At 41.1% G+C, this 26,488-nt stretch overlaps 1 protein-coding gene across 1 annotated transcript; it reads right to left on the bottom strand.

The window, feature by feature from the left end:
- Positions 1–484: 484 nt before the first annotated feature.
- emilin1a (elastin microfibril interfacer 1a) lies at positions 485–25,859 on the bottom strand. Its single transcript, XM_056363402.1, has 12 exons — positions 25,500–25,859; positions 11,514–11,630; positions 9,429–9,613; positions 8,601–8,700; positions 8,133–8,241; positions 7,864–8,037; positions 5,179–6,456; positions 3,914–4,328; positions 3,443–3,568; positions 3,236–3,253; positions 3,002–3,136; positions 485–2,178 (listed from the first exon to the last, which is right to left on the bottom strand). The coding sequence occupies exons 1-12, from the start codon at positions 25,607–25,609 to the stop codon at positions 1,859–1,861; spliced, it is 3,087 nt and encodes a 1,028-aa protein (XP_056219377.1). The 5' UTR covers positions 25,610–25,859; the 3' UTR covers positions 485–1,858.
- Between the last annotated feature and the right edge of the window lie 629 nt (positions 25,860–26,488).

The following is a 26,488-nucleotide window of genomic DNA, read 5'->3' as shown; positions in this document are numbered from 1 at the left end:
TTGTTTGTGTGAGTGACAGTGGAATGGCAGCTATTGAATGCGGAGAGGCTCAGAAAGAGACCCGTAATTCCCATTGATAAGTAATGAATGTGCAAATAATGGAAGAAAAGTGATACTCTTTACAGTCTTACATACTTCTTACAGTCTTCAAGGATCAGCAGCAGAACCATCAGCTAGAATGAGGGTAGTGAAACTGAACACAAGGGGTCACTGCAGTGCAGTATGTGAAATGGCTTTTCAACTCCTTCCTCAAAGTCTTCGCCTAAAAATATCCCATTGTAGCCGAAAGAAAGAGCTTGAGGGAAGTTTAAGCAGGAGCCAGAAACAAAAGTAACCCAGCTGTGTGTATTTGTGAAAGCCAAAAAAGTGCCAGATTAAATAAGTGCAGTCCCAAACAGGCTAAACAGTGTGTAAAATCTGTCACGTTCCTGCTCATCTAATAAGGGAAGAAAATCCAGATAAAAGAGAGACTGTTGACATCAGCTGTGTAAAACTGGGTATCTGTATTTGAGGCACACGTGGCAAAAACATATAAAACATATACAGTACCTGGCAACGGTGAAGTGGTAATTCATAAAAAAGGGCAAAACAGCTGAAAAATATTTACATTCCTTCACGGTTATACAATGCATAGAAACATATAAAAATACATTTCCATACTGAACACTGAGGAAAAAATTGTCAAACAATATGCATTGTGAGCAAACCCTGATATGCTGATGTATTACTTCAACAATAACATAAATATAATGCAACATGGGGCCCAATCTGCTGTGTCATCTCTGCAGAAAATGTACAATGTTCCTTTAAAAATCCATTCAAGAATATCTACAAACTTGATATCATGCACATATTTTTCTCTGAAGCCATTTTAATTAGACTTCTAAAAGCAGGATGTGTGTGTATATTCATGAAAGAGGTGGGATTTGTAGCATAGAAACAACGGTATGTGTAGCTTTATTATTTGTTATTGCTAGTTTTACATACAAATTCCACTGTAAGACAGACTAATAGTAACAGCTTCATAACTTTAACTACTTGATCCTCCACCAAGTTTAGATGGCCCTTATTAGGACACACAAAAAAAAATCCTCATTCTTCCCCCTGGCCATCCTCCTCCCCTCGCGTTACTGGGCATAGCTAATGTCCTAAAATGGTCTTATTGTTTTGCTGTCGTATGATTTATAAAATCCTGTGGTTTCTCGTCTGAACTGTTAGTGACATAATTTGTGCACTTCCCTCTAAAGAATAGTGGTTTGGACTGTGCCCCTTGCCCCCCCCCTCCCCCCCTCCGCCTGCATCGCTCTGCAGTTTTTTTTCAAGACAATTGGCACTCAGCATTATGTTCCTGAAAATTTGCTTGTGGTCAAAATGAAACTGTGAGCAATACGGGAAAACGAATGTGTAATAACCTCTGAACATTTGATATGCTGTTGCTGGATAACACACAAAAAACAAAAAACCCACATCCTTAATCCTTTATCATTTTACCAACTTTCCATTCAGTGACACCAGAAAGACCTGGAGGCTGTCCTGGTGTAATCAGTAAAGAATTCAAGTTTATAGCACAGCATGAAATATGGAATTATAAAATAAACCTGGAGGGGCTTTTTCTGAAGAAAACACAACTGCTTTGCTCAGATAATTTTCCTTAAAGCTGTGTTGAAATTTCCTTCTTAGCACATAAGATAAAGTATAAAGTATATTTCTCCTTGCTGAATAAATCCAGTCCAGTTATTTCAGTCTCTTTGACTGCTCAGTCGATGACTCTGTCGCTTAAGAGTTCAACAGACAAATCAGATGCTCGCGTGCAGGAAGTTTTACCCAGACTGACAGGTCATGATGAAACCGCATCCAATCAGATGGTCTCGTACAGCAGCATCCCACTAAAGATGGTCAAAGGTTCAGAGGAGTAGGCCAGCTTGCCCGTGACGAGGTCGATGCAGACTGTGTCCCCTGCCTCCATGGGCAGGATGATGTTGAACACAGCCAGAGCTCCGGGAATGTGTTTGGCCTCTGCCATTGGTTTCTCCAGGCCTTCGGGCTGATACCCAGCCGAGTCCACTCGGGCCACTCCAGTGTTGGACTTGGACAACACGGCCTCGATCTTTATGTTCTTGTGGCCCGTAAGAATGGCGCTGAAGAAGTACTTCCCCCTCACCGGAGCTGTGAAATAACCTGGAGGATGGAGGCGGGTAACGAGGAGGATATTAATGGTGTGCATTTGCTGTGTGTGAAAAAGTGAGAATATGAGCCACATTTGTTGTCATATTTGTATTTATTTTCCATGAGTAACTTTCATAACTTTGAAGGTCAATTAAACAATATCATAATTTTTTTCTAGCATGTTGGATCACATTAAAAAGCCAATGAATGGAAATCACCCTATTTTAAAGGGTCAGTTCTCCTGAAAAATATGCCTATTTTCTTACTTACCTGAGGTTGTATCTAACCATTCAGACACTTAGTTGGTGCGTTCATGAATGAAACAGGGTTGTTCCACACAAATACTGTGTCTGGTCTTGTGTCCAATAATGGATAGAGAAACAATTGACCAATCAAAACTTTGTAGGCAGGACTAAGAATATGGACGCCTTCTTTCTATATTGCTAGCTAACTACCAAGCTACATTCCAGAAAAATAGTGACAGAAATATGGCAACTAATGTGGCTTATACTGACATAAGTATAAACAATTTACACGTCAACTTACAGAAATAAGAAAAACATTTTCTTTTGAGTTCATCAAAAAAAAAATAATCTCAGCTGACTTTGGAGGCCAGTAGAAATTTTAAAGATGGATATTTCAAAACCTGGGAAAATAAAACCAAGTCTGGTGGCTAGATAAAACCAGAACTAGTGTGAGACAATATGATGTTTTTTGTAATGTGGATGATATGACCCTTAAAAATCACAATATTTTTCAGAAAATTGAAGGTGTAACAAGATATTATTGATCTTTCCCAAGAACCTGTAGCAAATCCAGCTGAACTAAAACTGACCTGTTTTGGGGTTGTAGGTATTGTTTTCATTGACAAAGACCTCGTTAAACACTATGGTTCCTGCGCCTCTCATTGGACGAGTCAGAGCGGCGGAGAAAGAAAGGCGTGGCACGTGGGCATCAGACCCTGCAAGACCTGATTGTGGGGAAGAAACAGAGAGGAGGAGTCAGAGTGAAATAAAGATCAAAGAGTAATGAGTGCTTTCATCTGCTATTTAGTAGGAACAACACATACCCTGTTCACCTCTGAGACCTGAGAAGGAAGATGAAAGATAAAAACAGTGAGTTAATCATCCAACAATATCACTCTGTCTGTTTATTTTTCCTTCTTATCTCACTGTATCTACAGTAGATGTGCAGACAGAAAAATCAAAGATATAAGTTCTAAATCAGTCACTGTTATTAAAGTAAACAAAGTAGAGGCAAAGTTTGTTGTCTTTACCTGGTGGTCCCATTGGTCCCTGCTCTCCCAATCTGCCTGGAGGTCCCACCCTCCCTTGGGGTCCTACAGGACCGTCCAGTCCACGCTCGCCTCTCTCTCCATGGGGTCCTGGCGGACCAGGTGGACCTGGAGGTAGCAGAATGTTTGGTGAGACAGCACAACTGAGACACGAAAATCTTTTTACCAGGAATAGCGTCTCTTAGGAGAAAAAACACGAACAGTAAGCCAAGAACGCTAAGACATTTAACCCGGTGTGATTCAGGATGTGCCTTTCACCCTCATGTTTACTAAAGCTACTCTTTCAGACAGACTGCAGACTTCATGGGCTCTTAAGTGAATGCTTCAAAGGATGACGGACTGGATTCTGCTGTTGGTCTATTTTTCCCTCACCCTGACCTTGTCTCCCTTCAACCGGGTCCTATCTCTTCTCCAAAAGTCAAATCCCATGCCCCTTCATCCTCTCCGACTTACCCATGAAGTCCTTCTCTAAGAAACTGTGGAACTCCCTGGCCAAGTCCAGCACTGAGGAGTTCAGCCTGCGTATCTTGGTGTGGACGTTCTCCAGCTGTACGTTCTGGATATTGTCGATGAGATCTCCTTGCGATGTTACCGTGACGTTGAGTCCATTAACGCAACTCCACAGCCCAGACACATGTCGGTTCAGGCCCTCCTTGATCCTCTCCAGGCTGTCTGAAAACGAGTCGAATCGTCCGCACACTCCCTCCAGCTTGGAGAGTCTTCGGTCCAGACCGTCGCTGGCCCGTCGGCACTCCCCCACCTCTGTCACATAGTTGCTCCTAATTATTTGGATCTCTCTGCCCAGGCTGTCAAATCGACTCCTCGAGTCCTCAGCGTGCTCCGTCAGATCTTTCTGCAAGTTGTTCACCTTGTAGAAAATGTAGGCACTAATGTTAATGTGTGCATTTTGTGCGAGTTTCCTTTGACAAAGTTCTACTATAAATAAACTTTTTTCCATCTTTGCTATGATTTATTTTTCTATGGTATCTTATACACACAAATATATGTAAGCATATCATCTAGGCCGTGTCTGTCAAGAAGACTCAAATATTTTTATGTGCTCAAATATTTTCATAACTATAACAACACTATGTGAAAACGCAGTTGCCAAGATAACCAAGAGGCATGTTTGATCGACATAATGTTGTTTTAACAGTACAAAAAGAAAAGTTATGTTTCAACATGTACAGTTTAATATGACAGCACACATGATCTGCCAATTAACATCATAATGGTAGTTTGATCTTTTTGCCATGAAATCTTGTACAGACATTCATGGTGCTCAGAGGACAAGCCCTAATCACTCTGGTGACACTTTGAGTTTTTCTCTTGCTCAATTAGCTTGTTGACATTTTTGGTTTTGAGTGAAATGTCTTGACAACTATTGGAAGGATTGCTAATGTTCCCCTCAGGATGAACAGTGATAACTTTAGTGATCCCTTGACTTTTTATGTAGCGCCACTACCAGGTCAAAATTGGGCAACACTCTGGGCCAATGACATTCCAATCATCAGCTCTACTTTTTTTAGTTTAGTGCTAATTACCAAATGTTGAGGAAGATGAGGAACATTATACCCTCTAAACATCAACATGTTAGCATTGTCAGTGTGGGCAGGCTAGCAGGCTGATCTTAACATGTAGCTGCACATAGCTGCATTAGACTCTTACTGTAGCTACTGTGAAATCTATGAGGATAGTTTAACCTCTTAATATCTTACCTCAGATACTATATCATCCTTGTTGTTGGTCAGATCAGTCAGCATGTTCCCGTGTGTATGTACGGTCCTTCCTAGCCCCTTCAGAGTTTCATTTATGGAGTTAAACGTGACCATAAAACCAGCAATCTCTCCTTGGATAGACTTCAGATCACCTCCTAATCTCCCATTGTAGACAGTATGACCATCCAGACGTGTCTTGAGATCATTTATGTTGATTTTACACTGTCCAGTGCACTCCTCCACTTCCTCTCTGAGTCGTCCTACCTCCTCCTGAAGGTTGGAGCACACCTGAGAGCAGATGGATTCTCCCGAGTCGACTTTTCTGCGCAGATCCGTCAGCTCTGTCTGGCACCTGCTGATACCGGTGATGGTGGTGTTGGTTAAAGAGCGTAAGTCCTCCTTCATACTGCTGCAAATGGAACAGTCCTCAAAGTCACGGCCCAAAATTTCAATTTCTGTGACAATCCGGTTGAAGTTTTCACCATTTTCCCCTGTCACAGCGATTATCTTTTTGACATCATCCGTTAAGTTGATCACTCTCTCACTCAGGGAGTCTCCTGACACGGACAGATTGTTTAGCTTGGTGTTAAACTTCTGGATCTCCTCTTGATTTGCCACAACTCTCCACTGTAAGGTTTTCACCGTGTCATCAGTCTTTTGGCCTTTTCCATTAGGCCCACAGGTCTCATTGCACATCTTTGTGGTCGATGTTAGTCTTCTGTCCAAGAAGGTTGTAATGTTCTCCAGCTGACTTAAACGTCGACTATGGTCCGTCACCGTATCTCCAAGAACGGCCACATCCAGCTCTAGTTTTCCTATCTTGAAGCTGTGGTCATCCAGCCGACTGAAGACCATGTTGCGCAGCTGTGTTACGTCTCTCTGGACAGTGTCCTTCATGTTGTTCCCGGTATTCGTACACCTCTGCTCTGTCTTCCTCACGGTGTTATTCACCCTCTTCTCTAATTCTCTCAGTCTGCCATTGAACCTGTCCTCTGTCACTCTTCCCTTTCCACCACCGGTCCCAGCAAGCTCCTTATCCAGACGCCCTTTAATGGTGTCACACTTGTTAGCAGTGGAGGTGACGCGGACCTCTACGTTAGACAGCCTCTTCTCCAGCTCGGTGACTGTTTTGCAGCAGGCCTGGGAGCGTTCAGTCTCACTGCGTGAGATTTCCAGGCTCTGCCTAAAGTGTTGGTCCATGGAGCTGAACAGCTTCTCCAGGGCCCTGATCCTCTCCCTGTCCTCCTGCTGCTGACGCCTCAGGTCTTCCACACCAGCCTGAAACAAATAGGGATAACAAGAACTGTCATTGTTTTTCCTAGCTGTATATCTTGTATCAATTATGTCTTCTGTTTTATGATTTCAGGGGTCTCATGCAAGCTTTTTGCCAATGTTACTCCATCCCAAATTTGTTTGATTTGAAAGTAATCTGTATCTTGGGGTCCATTAGAGTTGAAAGTGCCCTCTGAGTCCTTAGCGGTGTCGAGTGTGCACCTATATTATCCACAATGCGTTATGCTAGCAGTGGCTAATGTAGTCTTAAGCCGCTATCCTCAAGCAGTGGGTTTAGGAGGTGTGGTAAGATAACTTTTTTTTTACTCTCTTTTCATTTTCAAACTTGTAGTCTTCCGCCCAAACTGATGCTGAGTCAAGTGATGTCACTTAAGGCAAATATACAGTAAAGCGGTTTAGAAAATAGAAAATGCATCACAAGTTTTCCATTGTTGCTTTCCCATAATACTTTGTTTATTGTGCTACATTATGTATTTGTGAAGAAGTAGAGAGTTGACACGCCAGGTTTTCTCAATTTCTTAAATGATTCACATATTTAAGTTCAGATGCATTTTTTTCAACCAACAACAAAATAAAAACTCTTGACCACCAAATTCTAATCAGGTTCATCCTTGACCCCAAGTGAACGTTTGTGCCAGAACTAATGAAATTCCATCTGTCTGTTCCTATATATTACGTTCACACGAATGGGACAGACATGAGCTCACGGTGACCTTAACCTTTGACCACCAAAATCTAATCAGTTCATCTTTGAGTCCAAGTGAACGTTTCTACCACATTTGAGAAAGTTCCTTCAAGGCATTACTGAGATATCATGTTCCTGACAATGGGACAACCCAAAAACATTATGCCTCTGACCGTGGCTGTTGGTTGGTGTGGTGTTGGTGCTGAGGCATGAAAAGATGCAAAGGAACTGTGAATAACTGGGGACGGGTGGTGTTGTAGACAGGAGAGGTATCCAGGGGCCTGTGATTGCACTTGAAAATACACGTAAGCCAAATAAAAAAAAAAGTTATAAAAAAAATATACTTTCTTTTATGTTCAGTTTTAACCAACCAGTTATTTCAGACAGCTGGTGGTTGGGTTTGTTGCCATTTTCCTTTAAAAAAAAAAATCTTTCTTTCACTGCATGATATTAACTTTTTTGCAGTATTGTTTTTTAGTTTTATTATTTGTTTGTGCAGTGGTTCATGTGGGAGTTCTGTTTGATTATATTACAGCCTGCATGTGGCCATTATTTTTTACTGCTTGAGGCAGCAGAAATCACTGACAGAGCACCACTGGGAATAAAGTAGATGCATGAAAATTGAACAGCAAAACAAACAGAAATTAAACTCATTTTTGAGTTGTTTTTTTTTATGTTAGTTTTTGTTTTTGCTTGTTAAGTTTCACCTGGCAGGCAGAGCAGGACAAAGACACCCTTCTCTCAAGCTCTGTCAGTATCTGCTCCTTCAGAGTGTTCAGCTGGTTCTCCCCAGATCCTCCTCCTCTAGCCGCTCCGTCCAGTTCATTGCCCCCACCGTTCACCAGGTGGTTGTTGATGTTGAGCAGGGTCTGATCATGGACCTACCAACAAACAAATTTTCACATAAATGAATATAGTCTAGTCTTACATTTAAATTGTAGATATGTAGACAGGCGTAAAAACAGACATATCTTACCTGCGTCCTATTATACAGGTGATCCAGCTTGGTCTGGATGCTGTTGATGGTTTCTTTCATGTGTGGCTGAGCTGAATCAGCAGGGACAATTGCCCCATTCAGACTAGGCCTATATAGAGGAAGAGTAAAAATAATTTCTATAAAATTGATCATGTACTCAGGAATGTGTTGTGTGGAGGTGAGGGTTAGCGGTTAGGGTGAAGAGCGGTAAAAGTCACAGGGTGCATCTTCCTGAGGATACTTATATATGTCTTCCTGAAGTAATTACCAAATCTCAGTGTATACGTTAATAAACAAGTGCATCCTCTCTCCGTAAACTGACCCGCTGCAATAAACATGAATAAACAGGAAAAGATATACACTGAACATGATCTAGGATTCTGGGTGATACTGTATCAGTGTATTTGAGTGTGCACCTCATGAAATAAAACACTGTACACTGTGTATTAAGAAACAACATTTACATACAGCTTCTGGTTTATGCCATTAATGGTGGTCTGCATGTTGTGGAGGTCTTTGGTCAGACCACGGATCGTCTCCTCCAGCTGTCTAATCTTCTCATTGTCACCTAGAAGCAATGAAAATGAAAGGCCAACATGAGAGGGGAAATGTAAATGAGTTTAATTCTAAAAAATCAACTTGCCACATGCAAAATCAACAAAGTATGGAACATGTCAAATGTTTAAAACCCAGAAAACCTTTTTTTCTCAATTGGCTTCTTAACATGAGCGATGTGGCCTGACATGAACACAACGTTTTACGCCAAACTTTGACCACTTCCTTTGTTTTCGTAGGGCGTCGCTCAATTGGGAAAAGATGAGGTCATTTATTTCTGTGAACCAATCAGAGTTAAGCAAAATCTGAATCTAAATCTGAGGAGTTGATGGTTTGTCTGCTTATGTTGCCAGCACTGTCCACCACATCTGATCAAACCACACCCAAACAGTGCGGATGAGGCAGATTAGCTGAGTTTTTGACTGTTAAACTCTAGATAAATAATAACTAAGTATGTTTTATTTCCAAAACTTTAATTTTGATTGTCGCTTTATAGCGAAATACTTAGTCAGACTGGCTTGGATTCAATTATAGACTTTTTTGAAAGGAGATTTCCCCCTGTCTTTTACAGTTATGCATCATGAAACTGTATATATGACTTCCTGAAAAGAATTCATTCATTCATTCATTTTTAAGATATAAAGACTAACAAGACAGATGTGGGAGTGATATTTCACCAAATTAATAAAGTACATCTGGATCCTTGATACATGCAATTTATATTTCATACAGTCTTCTTACCACCTCCTTTCTGCCCGCCTCCTGGGTTGTACCCCGTTTCCGTGACACGAGGTCGCCCTCCTTCTGTGGTTACTTGTGGCCCGTCATAGCAGTCTTCCCCTGAGTAACCATGGCAACACTTCCACTCCATTTCTGTCACCATCTTGTAAGCTACCTTGTACCTTGGCCTCCTGTATGTCCGGTAGCTGAGGGTGAAATAGTTGTGAAATGTCATCTTGGATTTTTATTAGTTCTGACTTGACAGGAGTAAATGCTGCTTTTCTACATTTAAACACTGAGATTTAACACTAATGACATGAACCTAACTTGGTTGGTGTGAGTTGGTATTCTATATTTGACATTTGATCTTTTCACCATGCAGGTGACATGGGTTTATGGATAGCAATGTTAGTCTGTTGGTTGGTTGGTCCAACACTTTAGTTCCAAACTGAAATATCTCAATAACCATTGGATGGATTGCCATTTTATTTCAGACAATCATGGTCCTCAGTGGATGTATCCTCCTGAATTTAGTGTCATTTCATATTGGACATATCAGAATATTGTCCAATACATGTTATCGTGAAGACGTTAGCAAAACAAAGGACTGCTGTACAGTCTCATAGAGCAGCGAGCATGGCTGTAGACTTATAGTCTTGTTTATATGTGTCTTAAAACTCCAATCAACTTGGAACTAGAGCAAAGTTAAATTGCGGCAGATCACGACATTATGAGATTTAAAATTTGTAGTCTGATCCTGAAAACCAGGTCAAGGCCCTATAGCAGTTCCTAAACTCTGTACTGAATATAATCACTGTAGTCCGTTCACATTAATGTGCACTGAGCCATTAGATGTCTGGAAATACCCACAAATCATCTACTGATGATGGATAAGATTAAGAGTGCTTTGTAAACTTTAAATGTTATTCCTGTCCCATTTTCCAACAGACATCAGCTGCATTCAGCCAGCAGCATATCTTAATTTTTTGCTCATAGATGACTCCTCTGAAAAGAAATATGGATGTTTTATTTGGCGCAGTGTTCTGTAGTTTTATCATTAATGTGTCATTCGGCTCTGCCACTGAAGAGAGCCCCTGTTACAGTAACAACGCAATAAATAGACCAGAATTGGCCGGAAGTCACCATAAAGATTTATGGCAGCGTCACAGGCACGTTAAAAAACCCTGATTGTGAGAGTTCAGCAGGTTGCTCTCCCTTATGCCAACCCACAAACATCAGTGTAGGTATTGCAGAGCTGTTTCTGTGCCATAGAAAAGATTTCATCTTCCAGCTCCCTGCTCTGAGAGCGTGAGAAAAAGGGATCCAACGTACTCTCAGAGGAAAAACAAAAACAGGGCTTGGAGAGATGGAGGGAGGTGGAGTTTGGTAGAGTTGGTGAAACAGTAAGAAAGGAGGAGAGTCATAAAAGAGAAAGACAGACAGACAGAGTAAGAAGAAGAGATTGCTTTTACAGGGTAGGATACTAGACTGTGGTGCCTGGAACCCCTGCCGGCTTCATTCTTAGCATAGCCTAGGTTTAGGCTGAGGTCCCTGGCAGGCATGGGGATCAAGCAGCCAGGCCAGGCAATATGGTCAAAACTTCAAAGGAGCGCTTGATGAACGTTGTCTTGCAACATAAAACGAACATCTGGAAAAATAATTCAATCAATCTTATCTATAGTAAATTTGCTGCAATATTCATACTGGATATTTGTAGGTCTGCACCAGGCAAACCAGAGCTAACCACAGTAATGTGTTTGTTTAAGACCAGTACTTCATTACTGAGATTAACAAGCCAAATACTGAGCTGTAATTATATGACGTCCTGGCTTCACACAAGCCCAACTACAAACAGACACTTTCCTGACCAGACTGCTGAAATTCTCCTGGGAGAAAGTTAGACAGAAAATGAAAAGAGCTGAGTGAGATCAGTATCCACAGAACGGAAAGGGGGAGAGATGATGCACGGATAGAAGATACAAACTTCTGTTGAGCTGACGACAGGAAGTTGGAGGAGCAAGACTGAATACAGATTGGATTCCAGCGGCAGAGAGAGTGAATCAGAGCAGATATGAGATACTAAAGAAGAGAGTAATGGATACTCACGCCACTCTAGGACACTGGCCCCAGGTGCAGCGCTGGTAGTCTGGTTTGATGTACGTCTCCACCCCGTCCTCCATCACACAGCTAACCGTGCGTGTCACCACATAAGCACACCAGTTCCTATGAAATCACACAACACAAACAGGAAAAAGGAAATGACAAATGAATAACTGGCAATGACTGGCAGTTTTACCGTAAGTTTATAGTCAGGCCTTGGCACAAACATTGTGGTCCTCTTACACACATACACAGTTAGTATACACCCAGCTGCTGCTCATTGTTTCTGGACAAAAAAAGAAAGATTTGGAAAAACAATAATCAGAAATCTGGTCACTTGTTGAATTTGTGGCTCCAGTGAGATTTGAGATCAATATCTCAAACCCTGGACTGATTATTATTCTGTACAACATTCAAGAGAAATTGTCCGCTGGTGCAAATGTCAGATCAGTTCAGGATAACTGCATGATTCAACAATGGCTCCCATTGTATGCCTCCACAACTCCACATCTACCAACCCACACAAAGACACACACACACATATCCTTGTAGTGTTTATACTCCAACTACCAACGGATATGTTTATTCCACATTAATATGATATTGATAATAACATTTCTTGCCTCTCAAATGTTTATAATTTCAAGTTAATCTCAAACCCTTTGAGATGTTTGACAGGAAATCAAATTAAGAGTGTATCTAAAGCAGGCCACTGGGATAAAGGGATAGTTCAACACTTTTGGAAATACTTATTTGCTTTTCTTTCAAGAATGACTCTAAAAGAAAGATATCAATGTCAAGTCTGTGTGTTAAAGCATTGATTTTCTGCCTTTATATAGTACTCACTTACCCATATGTACGTTGAAAGAGTTACTGGTCTCTGTAATAATTCATAAGCTGTGAAAAAAGACCTTTTTAATGCGTGTAAGGTACGGAACAAAATCCACAGTCCTCATACTGTGCAATGCTTCTTACAGTTCAGCTGAAGCAAATTCATATTGGGCTTCGTCGGTTCAAGTAATCTGCCAGCTAAGCAGCTATTGACATTTAAATTTGTTAGCTAGTGAAGCATGAGCGCAGTTGTCATATAACTAAGGTTACTAAAGTTAGCAAAAGCAACTGGGACATGGGAGTCACTACTTGTTTAGTCAGTTTAGCATAAGTTAGCAGAAACACTGCAGCCAGAGACAAAGCTAAACAGCCTCTGTACAAAGTGAAAAAACAAAGACCTTTAAAAAACAAAGACATACTAAGGGATTATCATGTTATTATGGCTAATGTGTTAGCAAACTGATCCCTACTGATACATCCAGCAGACAGAAAGCAACATTAGCATCCCACTGGATTCATGTTTCTGTGCACCCCACACACGTCTAGCCTTCTGGTTCAGTCGACAAACTCGGTTGTTCATTTTGGCTCTCATGCTGGGCAGTTAGCTGACTTATTGTACCTTAATTTCTTTTGCTAATTAAATCGTCATCAACACTTCTATTGATATTGACAGCCCAACGTACGTGTAGCTGGAAAACCAAAATATAGATCTAAACACGGCTATTCAGCTAATTCTGTGTGTTTGTCATTTGACTTAAAGGTAAGCCTTCAACACTTACGGTTGAACCTCCTTTAATGCAGAAGGTTTAAGTGTTTAACTAATTTGTGGCCCTAAATTAATATAGAGAACCTGTTAGCTAACAGTTGCTTATTTACACACCCAGCAGACATTGCTAATATTCATTTAGAGTCATTTTCTGACCAATTGGCAAAAGTAAGTGGAATATTCACTCCCATATTAGTTAATATTTTTTGCCACCAACTTCTTAGGGAATTATTGCGGACATAGCAGCTTGATGTTCACCAGCTAGTCATTAACTTTGTCTGTCCCCTTTGGTGCTGATTTTGGTGTTGAAATAACTTTGTATAACTAACACTAACCCTAACCCTGCTGAAATAACTCCTTCTCTTAACCATAACTCAAACACTAATACTAAAATAGTCCCATTAAAGTGAAGGCTGTCATAAATTACTTCAGATAATAAACATGTTCTCAAAAACATGTATTGAAACCCAAAGTAGGACTACAACATTCCCAGATACTCCCCCTCAGTCTGCATGCTTCTCAATTTGTCCTCACCCCCCTGACCTCCCCTGACCCGTAGATATCTCTCTGGATAACAACTACAGATAGATTTAAGACACAGACGTCCTTCAGTCGCTTTCTATCATCATTTTCATATTACCCAGAATCCCCATCCACTACTATTTCCCTGGTGGTTATTATGGCCAATTAGTGTCACTCTCACATTCATATGAACAGAACTAAGGGTTTATGGATAAAAGTTGGAGCGTACAAGGAGTTCCTTCATGCTGGTATGTCAATCAGCAGCTTTCGTCTCTCAGGCTTCATGTCTGTCAGTCTGTCTCTCCATGTCTCTGTCTTTTTTTCTGTTGGTCTTCATGTCTGCCACTCTTACTCTCTTGCTCTACATTGAAGTCATTTTTTTTCTTTTAGGCCACACTTGTCTGTGTGGATCTGCCTCATCCTTCCCACACACTTTTCTTTGCCACTGCTGTTTCTTTCATTTCATCCCTCTCCACCTGCGTCCCTCTGTGTCCATCTCTGTTTATCTCCTTCTCCCTCCTATCCATGTCCCTCACTCTGTCTACCTCTCCCCAGTTCCCCCTAAGACCATGATCCGCCCCTTCATTCCAGAGCTTGTCTGACTGAGAAAGACTTTATCATGTTACAATCCTCCCCAACCCCACATGATCTGATTATCCTGTAACTCCTGTACATGGGAAAGTAAAAGTTATTAATTAGCTGTCACATTCTACTGTAAAGGTTTTTCTCAAGGATCACACACACACACACACACACAGACACACACACGTATATACACACTCACACACACATGGATTTACAGAATATAACACATATATAATTGCATAAAGTGCTTGGTCTGTGTATACATATGTACATATATGTAACTTTATTGTACACATTTGGGTTACCATATCAATTCACATTGTTTATCCAGTGCTGCAATATACATTTAAGTTCCTTATTTACAACCCCCTTTAGTGTGGAGTAATTTTGGTTCCCACCTGCCATTGTTTACAGGGGAACAGGTGTGAATGTCACAGTCTTTTCTGATGCTCATGTGCAGCTGAGAGGGAAGAAAATAGTTGTGTATGCAGTCCTGCTGTGTTGGTGGTGATTCCCAACACTGGACAGTTGAAGCGGCCAGGTCTGATGGGTCTGGATCTCTGCTCAGGCGTCCAAATTTGGCATCAAAAGTATGAAACCGTGGATCCAACCTGTCTTGTGTCAATCATCAATCAATGGTTTGAATGCCACAGCCTGTCTGAGTATTGTTGCTGACCAGGTGCGTCCCTTTATGACCACAATTTACCATCTTCTAATGGCTACTTCCAGCATGATAAAGCTGCATGTCCCAAAGCAACAGTCGTCTCAAACTAGTTTCATGAGCATGACAGTAAGGTCAGTGAACCTCAGTGACCTCCCCAGTCACCAGACCTGAATCCAGAAGAAGAGGAGATTGGCAGCCTGAATGTGCAGCCGACACATCTGCATAAATGATGTCACATTATGCTAGATACCACTAGAGGTAGATGGTGAAATAAGTTTTTTTCTTTTTAATAATTTGGGTGTATCAGGTGAGGTTACTAGTCACTTTGCAATTCAGGTTTTTCATTCAGAATATTTGATCATCCAACAACTTCTTACATTCTTCTTACATGTGTATGCATCAGTAATACCAATTAAATAATACATTACAAGACCTTTTACCTTTAAGAATGCAGTACCTTGTAACTGAGTATTTTTACACTGCAGTGTTGCTACTTTTACTGGAGTGAAGAATCTGAATACTTCTTCCTCCAGTCTTACTGTTTCCTGCTCTGTCATACAATGTCACATCGGGATTTAAAAGCCCACATCTTAACCTAATCATAATAAATATGTTTCAAATTAGTAAAATTCTCCCATCTGCTGTCACTTTATTAAAGAACAAGAAGAAATCTTTCACCAAAACAACTATAAACATTTTTTTCAATGTAAGTGAATCTTGTTACTAATGATCCTGACAGTGCTGCAGTCTTGTAGGCGAGAGCTGTGAGTGATGGATGCTTTTTCAGTGGATTCCAGGAGTATGGATTGCAGTTACAGACCTTATGCAGAAATAAAATTTGCGTGTTTTGCATATTCACAGTATATTGTGTTGCGTGTTTGAACTGATTTGAAATGAATCCAACATTTTCTTTTGGGGGGGGGGGGGGGGGGGGGTTCAGCTGAGCCTCGGGTCATGCATCCAACTGTGTCACATTGTGCTTTGCTATTCTGCAAAACTCTGCCAACATACATCTGCTGTCAGCCGCCGTCAGTGCCTCCAAACACAGCTGCTTCTCCCCTGTGTTTCCACAGTCTTGCGGCTCATCACAGTGATCCTTATTGCATTACTCCATGTAAGGATTTCCAGGGTTATCTTGTTGTCGTCTGTTTCGCTGTGTATGTTAGACTCAAAAGTTCTTGAGGAACAGGGGTATCTATCTTACATCTCCATCAGGAGCTGAGCCAGTGCAGATAAGACCGGTAACATCTGATATCAGACAGCAGTGATAAATCAAACCAACCCTGGCTCTTCCCCCTGTAGTCCCACTGTGTTGTTTTTTTGTCACTGTGATTCAGTGAACCAGTTCTGCCGATCTGTTATCCTGACTTACTCACGCTCAGGGCCACCGACAGCAGATAAAGAATAAATCTGGCAACGTTCACACCCTATCTCCTCTGATGGAGACCAGGCGCTGTGGCTTATATAAATAAACCTAACCATCTAACTTTTCTCGATCCGGAGCAGACACAGATGTGGATTCACACACACACGCACACACATATGCATGCATATACAAAACACACAACTCCCACAACTTCTCTGCAGCTTCCAAACACCCACACTTACTGGTGTTGTACATACCGCCCTCCCTGCCAGTTCATTTTCCATCGCTCCATCACCAGCTTTTCCAATGAAATGCATAAGAGGAGCCTTTATGTTAGTAGGAGGATGACTAAGTGTTGCACTGAAAGATTGTGTGTGTGTGTGTGTGTGTGTGTGTGTGTGTGTGTGTGTGTGTGTGTGTGTGTGTGTGTGTGTGTGTGTGTGTGTATGTGTGTGCTTGTGCCTAGATGTTTGCCCTCCACAAAGAAAAAGGCAGTGAATTTGTTTATATACATCCTACATGTGTTCCTATGTGCACATTTTCTTCTTTACACGGCCTTTTCTTCTCTCTCTCTCTCTCTCTCTTTATTCTCTCTCTCTTTATTCTCTCTCTCTCTCTCTAACCAGCGTGAAGTTAAGCATTCCAAACAGTAATCCAATAAAGTCCCATTAATCCAAATGGCTGCAAAGAAATCGCTCAGATGAAAGTCCCCTAACTAGACTTGGCATCTTTTCTATAAGTGTAAAATACAATTACAAGCACACACACACAAACACACACATGCGTTTAAAAGAGTCCCACTCAGACAGACAAGGACACTCACACAGGCTGTGGGGCGTGCAGATACACACATGGACACAAAAACTTCACCATACATGCTTATTTTTCCACTTGACCACATGACATCCCTTCGTGCCAGGTAAGCATTACAGTTTCAGTCTATAACCTTAGCCACTCAACATGATGTTTGGAGAACATTTAGAGAACATGCGAGAAAATGTGTGTGTGTGTGTGTATGTGTAGTTGGTTTCCCTTCAATGGCATATTCATCAGCTAATCTCCCTGTTTCCTTTACATTATCAGCAACATAGGGAAAGGCAGCACATAAACAGTCCAGTTCCTGCACATATTACTGAATGTTTATAACTACAATATGTACTTGCACAGTGTCTCTCAGAGAACAGTAGATAAAGACGGAAGTGTACAATGCTTTCTTTGAATTTGAACATTGTTTAAGCCTTCAAATCTCAATGGCCTCTAGCAGAACAGTCAATGCAGGGTCATGCTGTGTAGCCACAGATTGTTCAAACTTTTTACAAAATTTGTGAGGAAAAGTTTCCTAAGATACCAAATATTTAAAGCTAATTTTGGAGGAACGTTCGTCCCTTAGGAGTGGCTGTGCACCGCTCGGAGAAGGAAAAGTTAACCAGATTTGGCGGATTTGGCAAACCATTTTGGTTTAGTGTTCATCCTTATAGCCTTCTCTCTTCTAAAACCAAAACATGGTGTTAGAATTTATATCGTATGTGTTTTCTAACACCATGTTTTCAGTATTACAAGCGGAAAGACCTCAAGGATGAGGTCTAACTGGTTGGTTTGGCAAATCCACATCTAGTTAGCTTCCTCACTATAATAAAGTGCAGCTGGGGCTGGAGTAATGTCTATAAAATGAGACTATTTCCATTTGATGGAAATGTCTGATTCGGAAATATTTGATTTGACTGCTGCAGCCAAAAAGAAAACTATTTGGGTTTGAGAAGTGATTGTAAATATTGTATAGCTTACATGAAGAGCCGGAACGAGCTAATACAGAATAGGTACAATGCTATCAAAAACTCCACAGTGCACCTCTATACCTTTTGTTGCTACATTTTCATTTATTATCACCTTTTAAGTTGACATGACAAACGTGCTAGCAAACAGTTGCTAATGTACACAACCAACACACAAGGAGCAATGTTAGCATCTTAGCAATGTTGTCCTGTTAAATGTACTAAATCCAATATTCATTCTCCTTTTGATCTCCACCAGCTCCTGAGCAAAATATCTGGCTCTTTAGCTGCTAATGCTCCACTGTGTTCACCACATAGCTGCTAACTTTGTCAGTCTGCCATGTGGTGCTGAGCAGGTAGTGTGTAATGAGTTTTTAGAGATTGTTTTTTGCTGAAAAGCAAAGATAGTGCCGCCTGCCATGTCTGAAAACAACAACACGGATGACGAGGGGAAGTGAAGCAAAGTAAAGTTGTAAAGTAAGTACAGTACAGTTGAGATCCAAACAATGTGCTGGGAGATGCTAAAATGCCGAAGAGAGGTAAGATGGACTATGATCGTCTTCTTTCACATTACACATTGGTCCACTGATACGTAAAAATATTGATTACAGCAGCTTTAAAATTCACCAGTGAGTCCTACAGTAATAAAAGATGCATTCACTTGACTTTATCATAGTATCCACAAATCTCCAAATTCACTCAGTCCACTGTTAATGAACTACAGAGTCTAGCAATAATTCTCTGTGGTTTCGGCACTAAAACAACTAATTCAAGTATATATAGTCAAGTGGTGCATTGTTAAGATGAAATAATCAATTATAGCAGCTTTAAGGGGAAAGAAACAGGAAAACTGTACGTTAACTGAACGTACGGTAAATGATGAAACATACAAAACCTGTAACTCCACCTTCGCTACACAAACAAGTAAACAAAAAGTGAGACTACCTTTACAGAATCACAAACAAGAACAGGAAGCAGGCCCCGACACACTTACATGCATGTTATTTAACACACACACGCTTTGTCCTCCTGCAGACAGACACATACAAACAAACATCTTTATTGTGAAACTTCCATTGTACACTTCCATTATTTTATTTACAGAGCCTTAACACAGCGTGAAGGGAACTCTTGCACCTGTCTCAGCATTTCTTTATTCCCCAATAAATTTCACATCCTTATAAAACAGCAGACAGACACCTCACAGGAGAGCAGGAACTCGCAGCCTGACATCTCACCCCACACATACCAGGTTCATTTTATTCAAAAGCACCTCTGCATGAGCCCTACAGAGGAGAATTGTGGGTAAAGGTGGAATATTCAGCGACTTAAATAGCTAAGTGGGAGGGAGAAGGAATGAAAGAAAAAAAAGGAAGCTGAGGTTTAATACTTAAACAAAGACATCACTTTGAAACGCCTATTGTGATCAGATCTTTCATTTAGCTTCAAGGGAAACGCTTTGACAGCGACCTGAATGAGTGGATGGAAAGGGGAGTGTCTCAGTGTTTGAACTGCGACCCCGAGGTCAAGCACCCCTCCAACGCCCTTGTAAAGGTATCCCGCTGTACACACACCGAAAAGCACACAGACCGTCACAGACGACAACATACACACTTGAGTGCACTCACTCATGCTTGATTGATCGCAATGGCGACGGACAAACACACGTAACGACAGACGCACACATTCTTCCAGTCTGTCTGTTCTCTCTTAAAATGTGGTTTTACTTGCACGCACACGCACACACACACACACACACAATTTTCCCTTTTGGACTGGTTCCAACATCAAGGGACAACGTGACTGTGTAAACTTCTCTCTGATTGTTTAGCCTGGCGGTCACGAAGATATACAGAGAATGTCCATGATACTGCCATTTACCTCAACATGATTGTTCAGATACGTCCGTGCTCAGAGGTGTGCAAGGGGCTTTTTGTGGCCCACTTGAATTTTAGCCATTTATGGAGGTGTGTGTGTTTGAAACATAAGCCTCCTCAAAGCCTTACCATTGCAGTTGCCCAAAATAGTGCAGACTATTTACCTTACCCAGGTAAAACTTTATTAGCAGCTCCAAGGCAGAAAATAGTAAGTTCAGTGACCGAACGTCTTGTCAGGTTGTTCCATTTATTCTTTGACAGAAGATTTATGGTTTCAATTGTTCATGTGTAGTAAGACGGGATGTATCACTGTTCTGTAACTTCTTCTTCTTTCTAACCGAGGTAAATAAGGCCATCTCAAATGCTATGCATGCTGGGAACTACGGTAATTAGGTTACAATGGCTGTGACTGGAAAGGATCCCTTTTCCCACATTTTAATTAACATATGTAAGGAGATTTGTTTACTGGCCCAATTAGCAGAAAGCAGAAAATCACATAGATGAAGCGAATCTGGACACTTTCCAAAGGTTGGTCGAGGAGAGGACAGTCCTGTTACAGTCTAACTGCCTGACGACACACTGGTGCGTTTTGGTAGCTGTGCTGTCACTATAGTGACCAGGATTCTTCATTATATTACAGTGCATTGTGGGAAATGCACACTTGTCTGAAAGTGTTCCACAGTTGCATGTTAAGATTCAGACTTGGTGGCAGCCTGTACTTACTTGAGCACCTTGAGCTAAAGGCTAATGTTAGCACGCCCACATGCTCACAATGACAATGCTAACATGCTGATGTTTAGCAGGTATAATGTTAACATGTTAGATAAACATTTACAGCTGAGGCTGATGGGAATGTCATTACTTTAGCAGGTACTTTATCATAAACCAAAGAATTGGACGAACTAAAAATATGACCTGATCGTGGTGATACATGAAAAAGGATAGGATCATCAAAGTTAAAAACCACAAATCAAAATAAGTCAAAATATCACATTTCAACTTCTTGGTGGTCCTAGAGGGAAAACTAACCAACAGTTGTTTAGTATTAATGTTTGAAGCCAAAAAATAGAGCTGAGATAAGAATCAGTGACCTAAAGTGCAGATAGACCCCATCAATCACAGCCAGTGTTCACTCTTGTTCGACTGTATTAGGGTCGGATCAAAGAGCACTTCATAACAAGTTCTTTTAGTTTATAACTCTACGTCAGAGGGTTTGAATAATGGAAAAAAAAATGTATAAATCACAAGCTCATAACGGCCAGTTGTGGGGGAATCTAATTCTTCAGATAACGGTTAGATGCCACTATTTTCCCTCTGATAGTTTAAAGGTGAATTTTAAGGCTTTGAAACTTAGCAACATTAGATTTCACATGCAAGCAAAATGCTGAGCAACCACAACAGAACACAGTGCAACCACCTACTTCTGCTGCACTGGAGGCACTTGGGGTGATTAGCGTGCTCTGGGGCAATTATTAAAAGAAGCTAAATTACTGACAATTACTCTCTCTCTCTGAGTCCAAACTGACTTTTTTGGATTTCATTTCAATCCCAGTCCTTAGATACTCTGGCACCGTTAGACTATATGAAATGCTGATGTATGATGAGTTATTTTGTTATGACCTTTTACATTTCCCCAAGTTCCTTTCGACGACAGAAGCAGCGTGAACAACGTATCACTGGTTCTATACTGTGTGTAGGTAGAGAGAAATATCAAGAGTAGAATATCTTGTAGCTTCGTTGTTTGTGCCTCTTTTTTGATCGATTTCTCCTTATGAATGTGATGTTGGTGCCAAATAGCAGCAGCACAAAGAAGCCCTTGTTATTTAATGCTAAAGGACTGAGAGTGAAATGTGCTGTTTAAGATTGATATCTCAATTATCCACAGGAATAAGAAATAAACACCAGTGCACGTCAACACAAGGCTGGAATGCGGTTATTTACAGCTTCTGCACGGACTTTTTCAATGCTCTCCTTAAGTCCAGTGGCATCTATCCAAAAAATATAACATGCATGTCCTAATCAATGAGCTCCAGAGGCTAAATGTGTAGTACTTACACTATATAGCCTAAAGTATATGGACACCCGAGCACAGAATGTGGACTCACACCATAATTGCGTGGTGACCGTCTCTTCCTGAAACCATGGCCATTAATCTGCTGACAGGAAATCTTGATGCTGGAAAAAAAAAAACTACATAAAAAAAAAACCATATTATATCTGACAGAAACAACAAGACATGACTGATTCCTCTGTCTTCAGTCAGTGTCCTGCGCCATCTTTGATTTTACATGACTTGTATTGTCTTTAATAGAAGAGATCTTTCTCCTTTCTCAGTGTGGATAAACCATGTTTTTCATTACTTCACAGTCACCTGATGACATCTTTCACTAGCTTGAAGATCTATAGGAAGATTTGTATTTTCCACATTATTTCAGTAATAGATGTTATGAGTGGATCTGTCACTTTGAAGTTCCAGCAGATATCCATACAGGATCATGATATGTAGTATACAGTCAGGACTAGTCTGGCACTGATTTTGGGTGTAGGATGGGGTTGAGGTCTGTCAATTTTTTCCAAACCCAACTGGGAAAATCATATAAAGCACGCTATTATCTATGATCATATGAGTTAACACGTAAAATTCAAAAAATGTATGTAGGATGTCATATAGTGCACTTGCATTACTAAATGTCCCAGAACATTAAGTTTTTGTTACTTTTTTTTATAGTTTATCATATAAACTGATGTCAACACAACATCTGGACATCTTTAGACTGAATAAGAAGACAGTGCATTTGTCTACCTTTATGGCCCCTTGCAGTGAGCACCCTAATAAGTAGGAAGCTAAGTATGATGAATCATACACAGCGATGACAAAGAGATGATGATGATGATGATGATGATGATGAAGCATGCTCTGTATCTGCTCCTTGCTTCCCTCCAGTGGTGATCTAATGTTTTATCCTTTAAACTGAACGCGAGCTGCAACAAATCAGCAGCCCACCTGCATCTACACGGACACATCAACACACTGCTCCTTCTCTCTTCCTCTATCACTGTCGGGTGACGTGTAACATTTTGGCAGAAGATGTGTCAGACAGCTCAGGGTCCTCCTGACCCCCCCACCCCCCCACCCCCCCATAAGACCCCTGCTGGATGTCTTCAGTTCATTCAACAGCCTTTAACACTTATCGAATACTTCACACATCTGTCAAAACAGATCAATTGAGTTCAAACAGATGTCAAAGGGGCAAACCGCATTGCACCGGGCCAGCGCATTCTTCTCCCCGTTGCGTCACTTTGACTGCGTGTGTGGTTTGCGTGTGGTTTATGTGTATGTATGTGTGTGTGTGTGTGTGTGTGTGTATGCCACAGGCCCGCCATGCTGACTCCTTCATAGCTTACTGGTTTCAGCAGGAGCGAAACATTTAAGGGACCCCGGCCCACTTCTGTGCTCCTGACAGTCTGTCTTTGCTCTTGTTGGGTCACTGCTCCCAGTCTTTTCTCACTCTTTCATCGTCTCTTGTCTCGCCTGCTCGGGTTCTCTCAATTTTCTCCAGATCTTCTGTTTCTTTTACTCTCTTTTTTCTTCTCTTGCCAGTTTTCCTCATCTTTTTTCTTCCTCTTTTTTGTCTTATCTTCAGCTCACTTATCTTGCTCCCTCTCAACGAGATACTTTATCTATTTCCCTCTCTTCTATTCATCTGTCTCTCTTTTGACTTCTTATCTCTCGCTTCCGTTTCGTCAATCAAAATTTTTCTTTTTTCTTCTCTGTGTTTCGCCCTGTGTCCTCCTCTCTGTGTGCCTCTCATTCACAGTAGCCAACAGTTCGGCTTCAACATCCACCGACAGAGAGGCCAGCCATCCATATCTCATCACTCAGGCAGCCACAGCAGCGGCAGCAGCAGCAGCAGCAGCAGTCTGTGCTGTGATGTGGAGACAAACTCGATCGAAGCTCATATTGCAGGAGCTCAACTCTCAGAAGCCTGGCCTGCCTTGCATACACACACGCTAAGTGCAAACACATGCAGGCAGACACACACCATATGACAGAGCTCTGTCATTCATTCACTCAGACATTCTGTTGTGATCTTTTGTATTCATATATGCACACACATAGTCATTAAACTTGCCAAAAACAAGTCACGCACACACACATCTGTCCATAGAGGTGAGGGGGTCGTCCACACATGGGGCCCTCAGGCAGAAGCTCAATTACATGCTAATAACACAGTGTGTGGCTGCAACAGCACAATAAAAACATACACGTGTTGGCTGGCTTACAATATTCACAGCTTTATGAGTGGAGCATCCAGCAGCCATCACTGATTTATGAGTGACTATTAATCAACAGTTGCTAAGATGTAAATGATTTCCTCACTGTCCCATAAAACAGGACAAGATGGTAGTAAATCTGAATCACTCAAGTGAAAATTTCAAGATGAGATTTAGTGGAAAAAGTTCACTTTTTATATACAGAATCAGTCTTCTGCAGAAGTGATGTCCAGACAAAGTTCACTACCCCTGAGACACAGCAGCTCATTCACCTCTGCCTGACTGCAAGGAAGATAAATCCCCCTCCAACGAAGCTGACACTGAGGGCACTGCTTGAGATTCTCGGCCCCCTGAAAACTTTACACTAGGGGGCCCTGAAACAGTAAATATCTATAATCCTTGTAAGCCCTGTCCAACTCTGGGCCCCCTGATTCATCACAACCACATCACTGCCCCCCCACCCCCCATGCAGGGAGGGCCACTGCTGATTAACAGACCTACTCACAAATCTGATATTTCCTCTGAAAATACAAAATACATCATGTTTACATCTGCAAGGGTTTCTCACAAGAGAACAAACAATCCCCAAAACTGATTTTGTCTAATTGCAACCCACAGGGAAAGATTTTTTTTGTCATTTGTCTTTCTTCAATTAATTAAGGATCTAATTAAAATTAGTTGATTAACTTAATTTAGGGCTTAATCTAACTAGTATTTTCATTAGCCTATCAATTAACTTGTTGATTTTTTTTTATTTATTTTTTTTTATCAATTAATCATTTATTCTGTAAAACGTCAGAAAATGTTGAAAAATCCCATCACAATTTTCCAAGGTGAAGTCTTTAAATTTCATTTTGTGCACAGTCCAAAACATATTAAAATGTCATTGATAAAGGCAGGGAGAGATATATTGTATTTAATATTATTGTTGATATTTGCATATTATTGCATAATCATTAATCAATCATCTTTCAATGTTTAGAATTGTCTGTACTGCTTTGGCAATATAGGATTCTGATCTGCCATGACAATAAAGCTTATTTGAATATGAATTTGACAGGGAGAGAGAAAAAGCAAACCTTCACATTTGAGGAGCTGAAGCCAGAAATCAATTGACTAATCAATTAATTGACTAATGTGTTATTTTAGGCTGACCCACCAGAAGCCGCAAACTGACAGCAGCAGTTCAATGGCTGACCGTCGAAAACCTTAAATAAGCCTTTTTTCCATGAAGGTTTTGAACGGTGGCTATCTGATGCAAAAACAAGCCAAACTCAACAAACCACAGGCTAATGACACTTACGCACGTGTAATTCGGTTCGTGTCGTTCCTACCTGTGTCTACTCGCCGCTCTCTGCCCGGTATGAATACTGGACTCCGCATATCCGAGACCCGAACAGACCCGAGTCAACATGAAGGCAAGCAGGTAGAATAAGGTCTCCATCGTCAAACCGAGTGTGGTTCAAAGGGAAACAAATGTCATTTAGTCCCAAAGTCTGTCTCAGAAACTCTGCCTCCCGCGTGTTTATCTTCAGTGACGCGCAGTCGGTAAATGAGGATGGAAAGCCATGACTTCACAGCACGAGACAGTCCCGCAAACCCCGCAGAGTCCAGTCAAGTGCATTTCAGATGGTGATCCGCAGCTGAAGAAGCGATGGGGTCTGACTTCTGCAGAAGAGCCGAGTAACAGGAAGAAAGTTTCCTGTCAGAGCTCCAAGAGCCGTCATGCCAGCTCAGGGTCTCTCTCTCTCTCTCTCTCTCTCTCTCTCTCTCTCTCTCTCTCTCTCTCCCTCTCTCTCTCTCTCTCTGTACATATGGATGGACCCTTTCCCTCCCTCTACCCTCATGTTTTCTCTGTTTCTCCTTAAGACCTAACCCCGTTCAGTTCAGTTCACCTGAAACTGCTTCACTGGCATATATAAAACATTTTTGACCTTAAGCAATTTTTTCAACAATGTTGAAGAAGACAGTCCAAAAAAAACAAGAAAGCTCTAGAAAGCTTTAAAGCGCCCTATGATAAAGTTCAAAAACAGGTGCAACTTTTTAATGAAAAAATGTTCCACATTAGAGCATATGGTATATAGTAGGCTTTACTCCATGAGTGAGGAGGCTGGGTTTTCTTCCAGCCGACCCTCATGTTATGACAGAATTATAGACCTACATATTTTACTACTAGAGCAAAGTTTTTCTTTGTATGGATGACCTATTTTTTCTCATTGAAGGTCGCAAGATCATTAGAAATGATTTATTTCAGAAAAGAATTCGAGAATCCGTCCACGTCTATGTATACAATAACATTTTTGACCAATACTTTCATATCACA

This window comes from Seriola aureovittata, chromosome 19, assembly GCF_021018895.1.
Source record: "Seriola aureovittata isolate HTS-2021-v1 ecotype China chromosome 19, ASM2101889v1, whole genome shotgun sequence".
Lineage (NCBI taxonomy): Eukaryota > Metazoa > Chordata > Actinopteri > Carangiformes > Carangidae > Seriola > Seriola aureovittata.
This window is presented reverse-complemented; position numbering and strand designations above follow the sequence as displayed.

Excerpts from the sequence above, each read along its gene's own strand:
- emilin1a (XM_056363402.1), bottom strand. The coding sequence starts at position 25,609 with ATGGAGACCTTATTCTACCTGCTTGCCTTCATGTTGACTCGGGTCTGT. Across the intron at positions 8,038-8,132 it reads ACCTGTATAATAGGACGCAG|GTCCATGATCAGACCCTGCT; the intron begins GTAAGATATGTC and ends GTTTGTTGGTAG. Across the intron at positions 4,329-5,178 it reads AGGATGATATAGTATCTGAG|GTGAACAACTTGCAGAAAGA; the intron begins GTAAGATATTAA and ends ATTTTCTACAAG.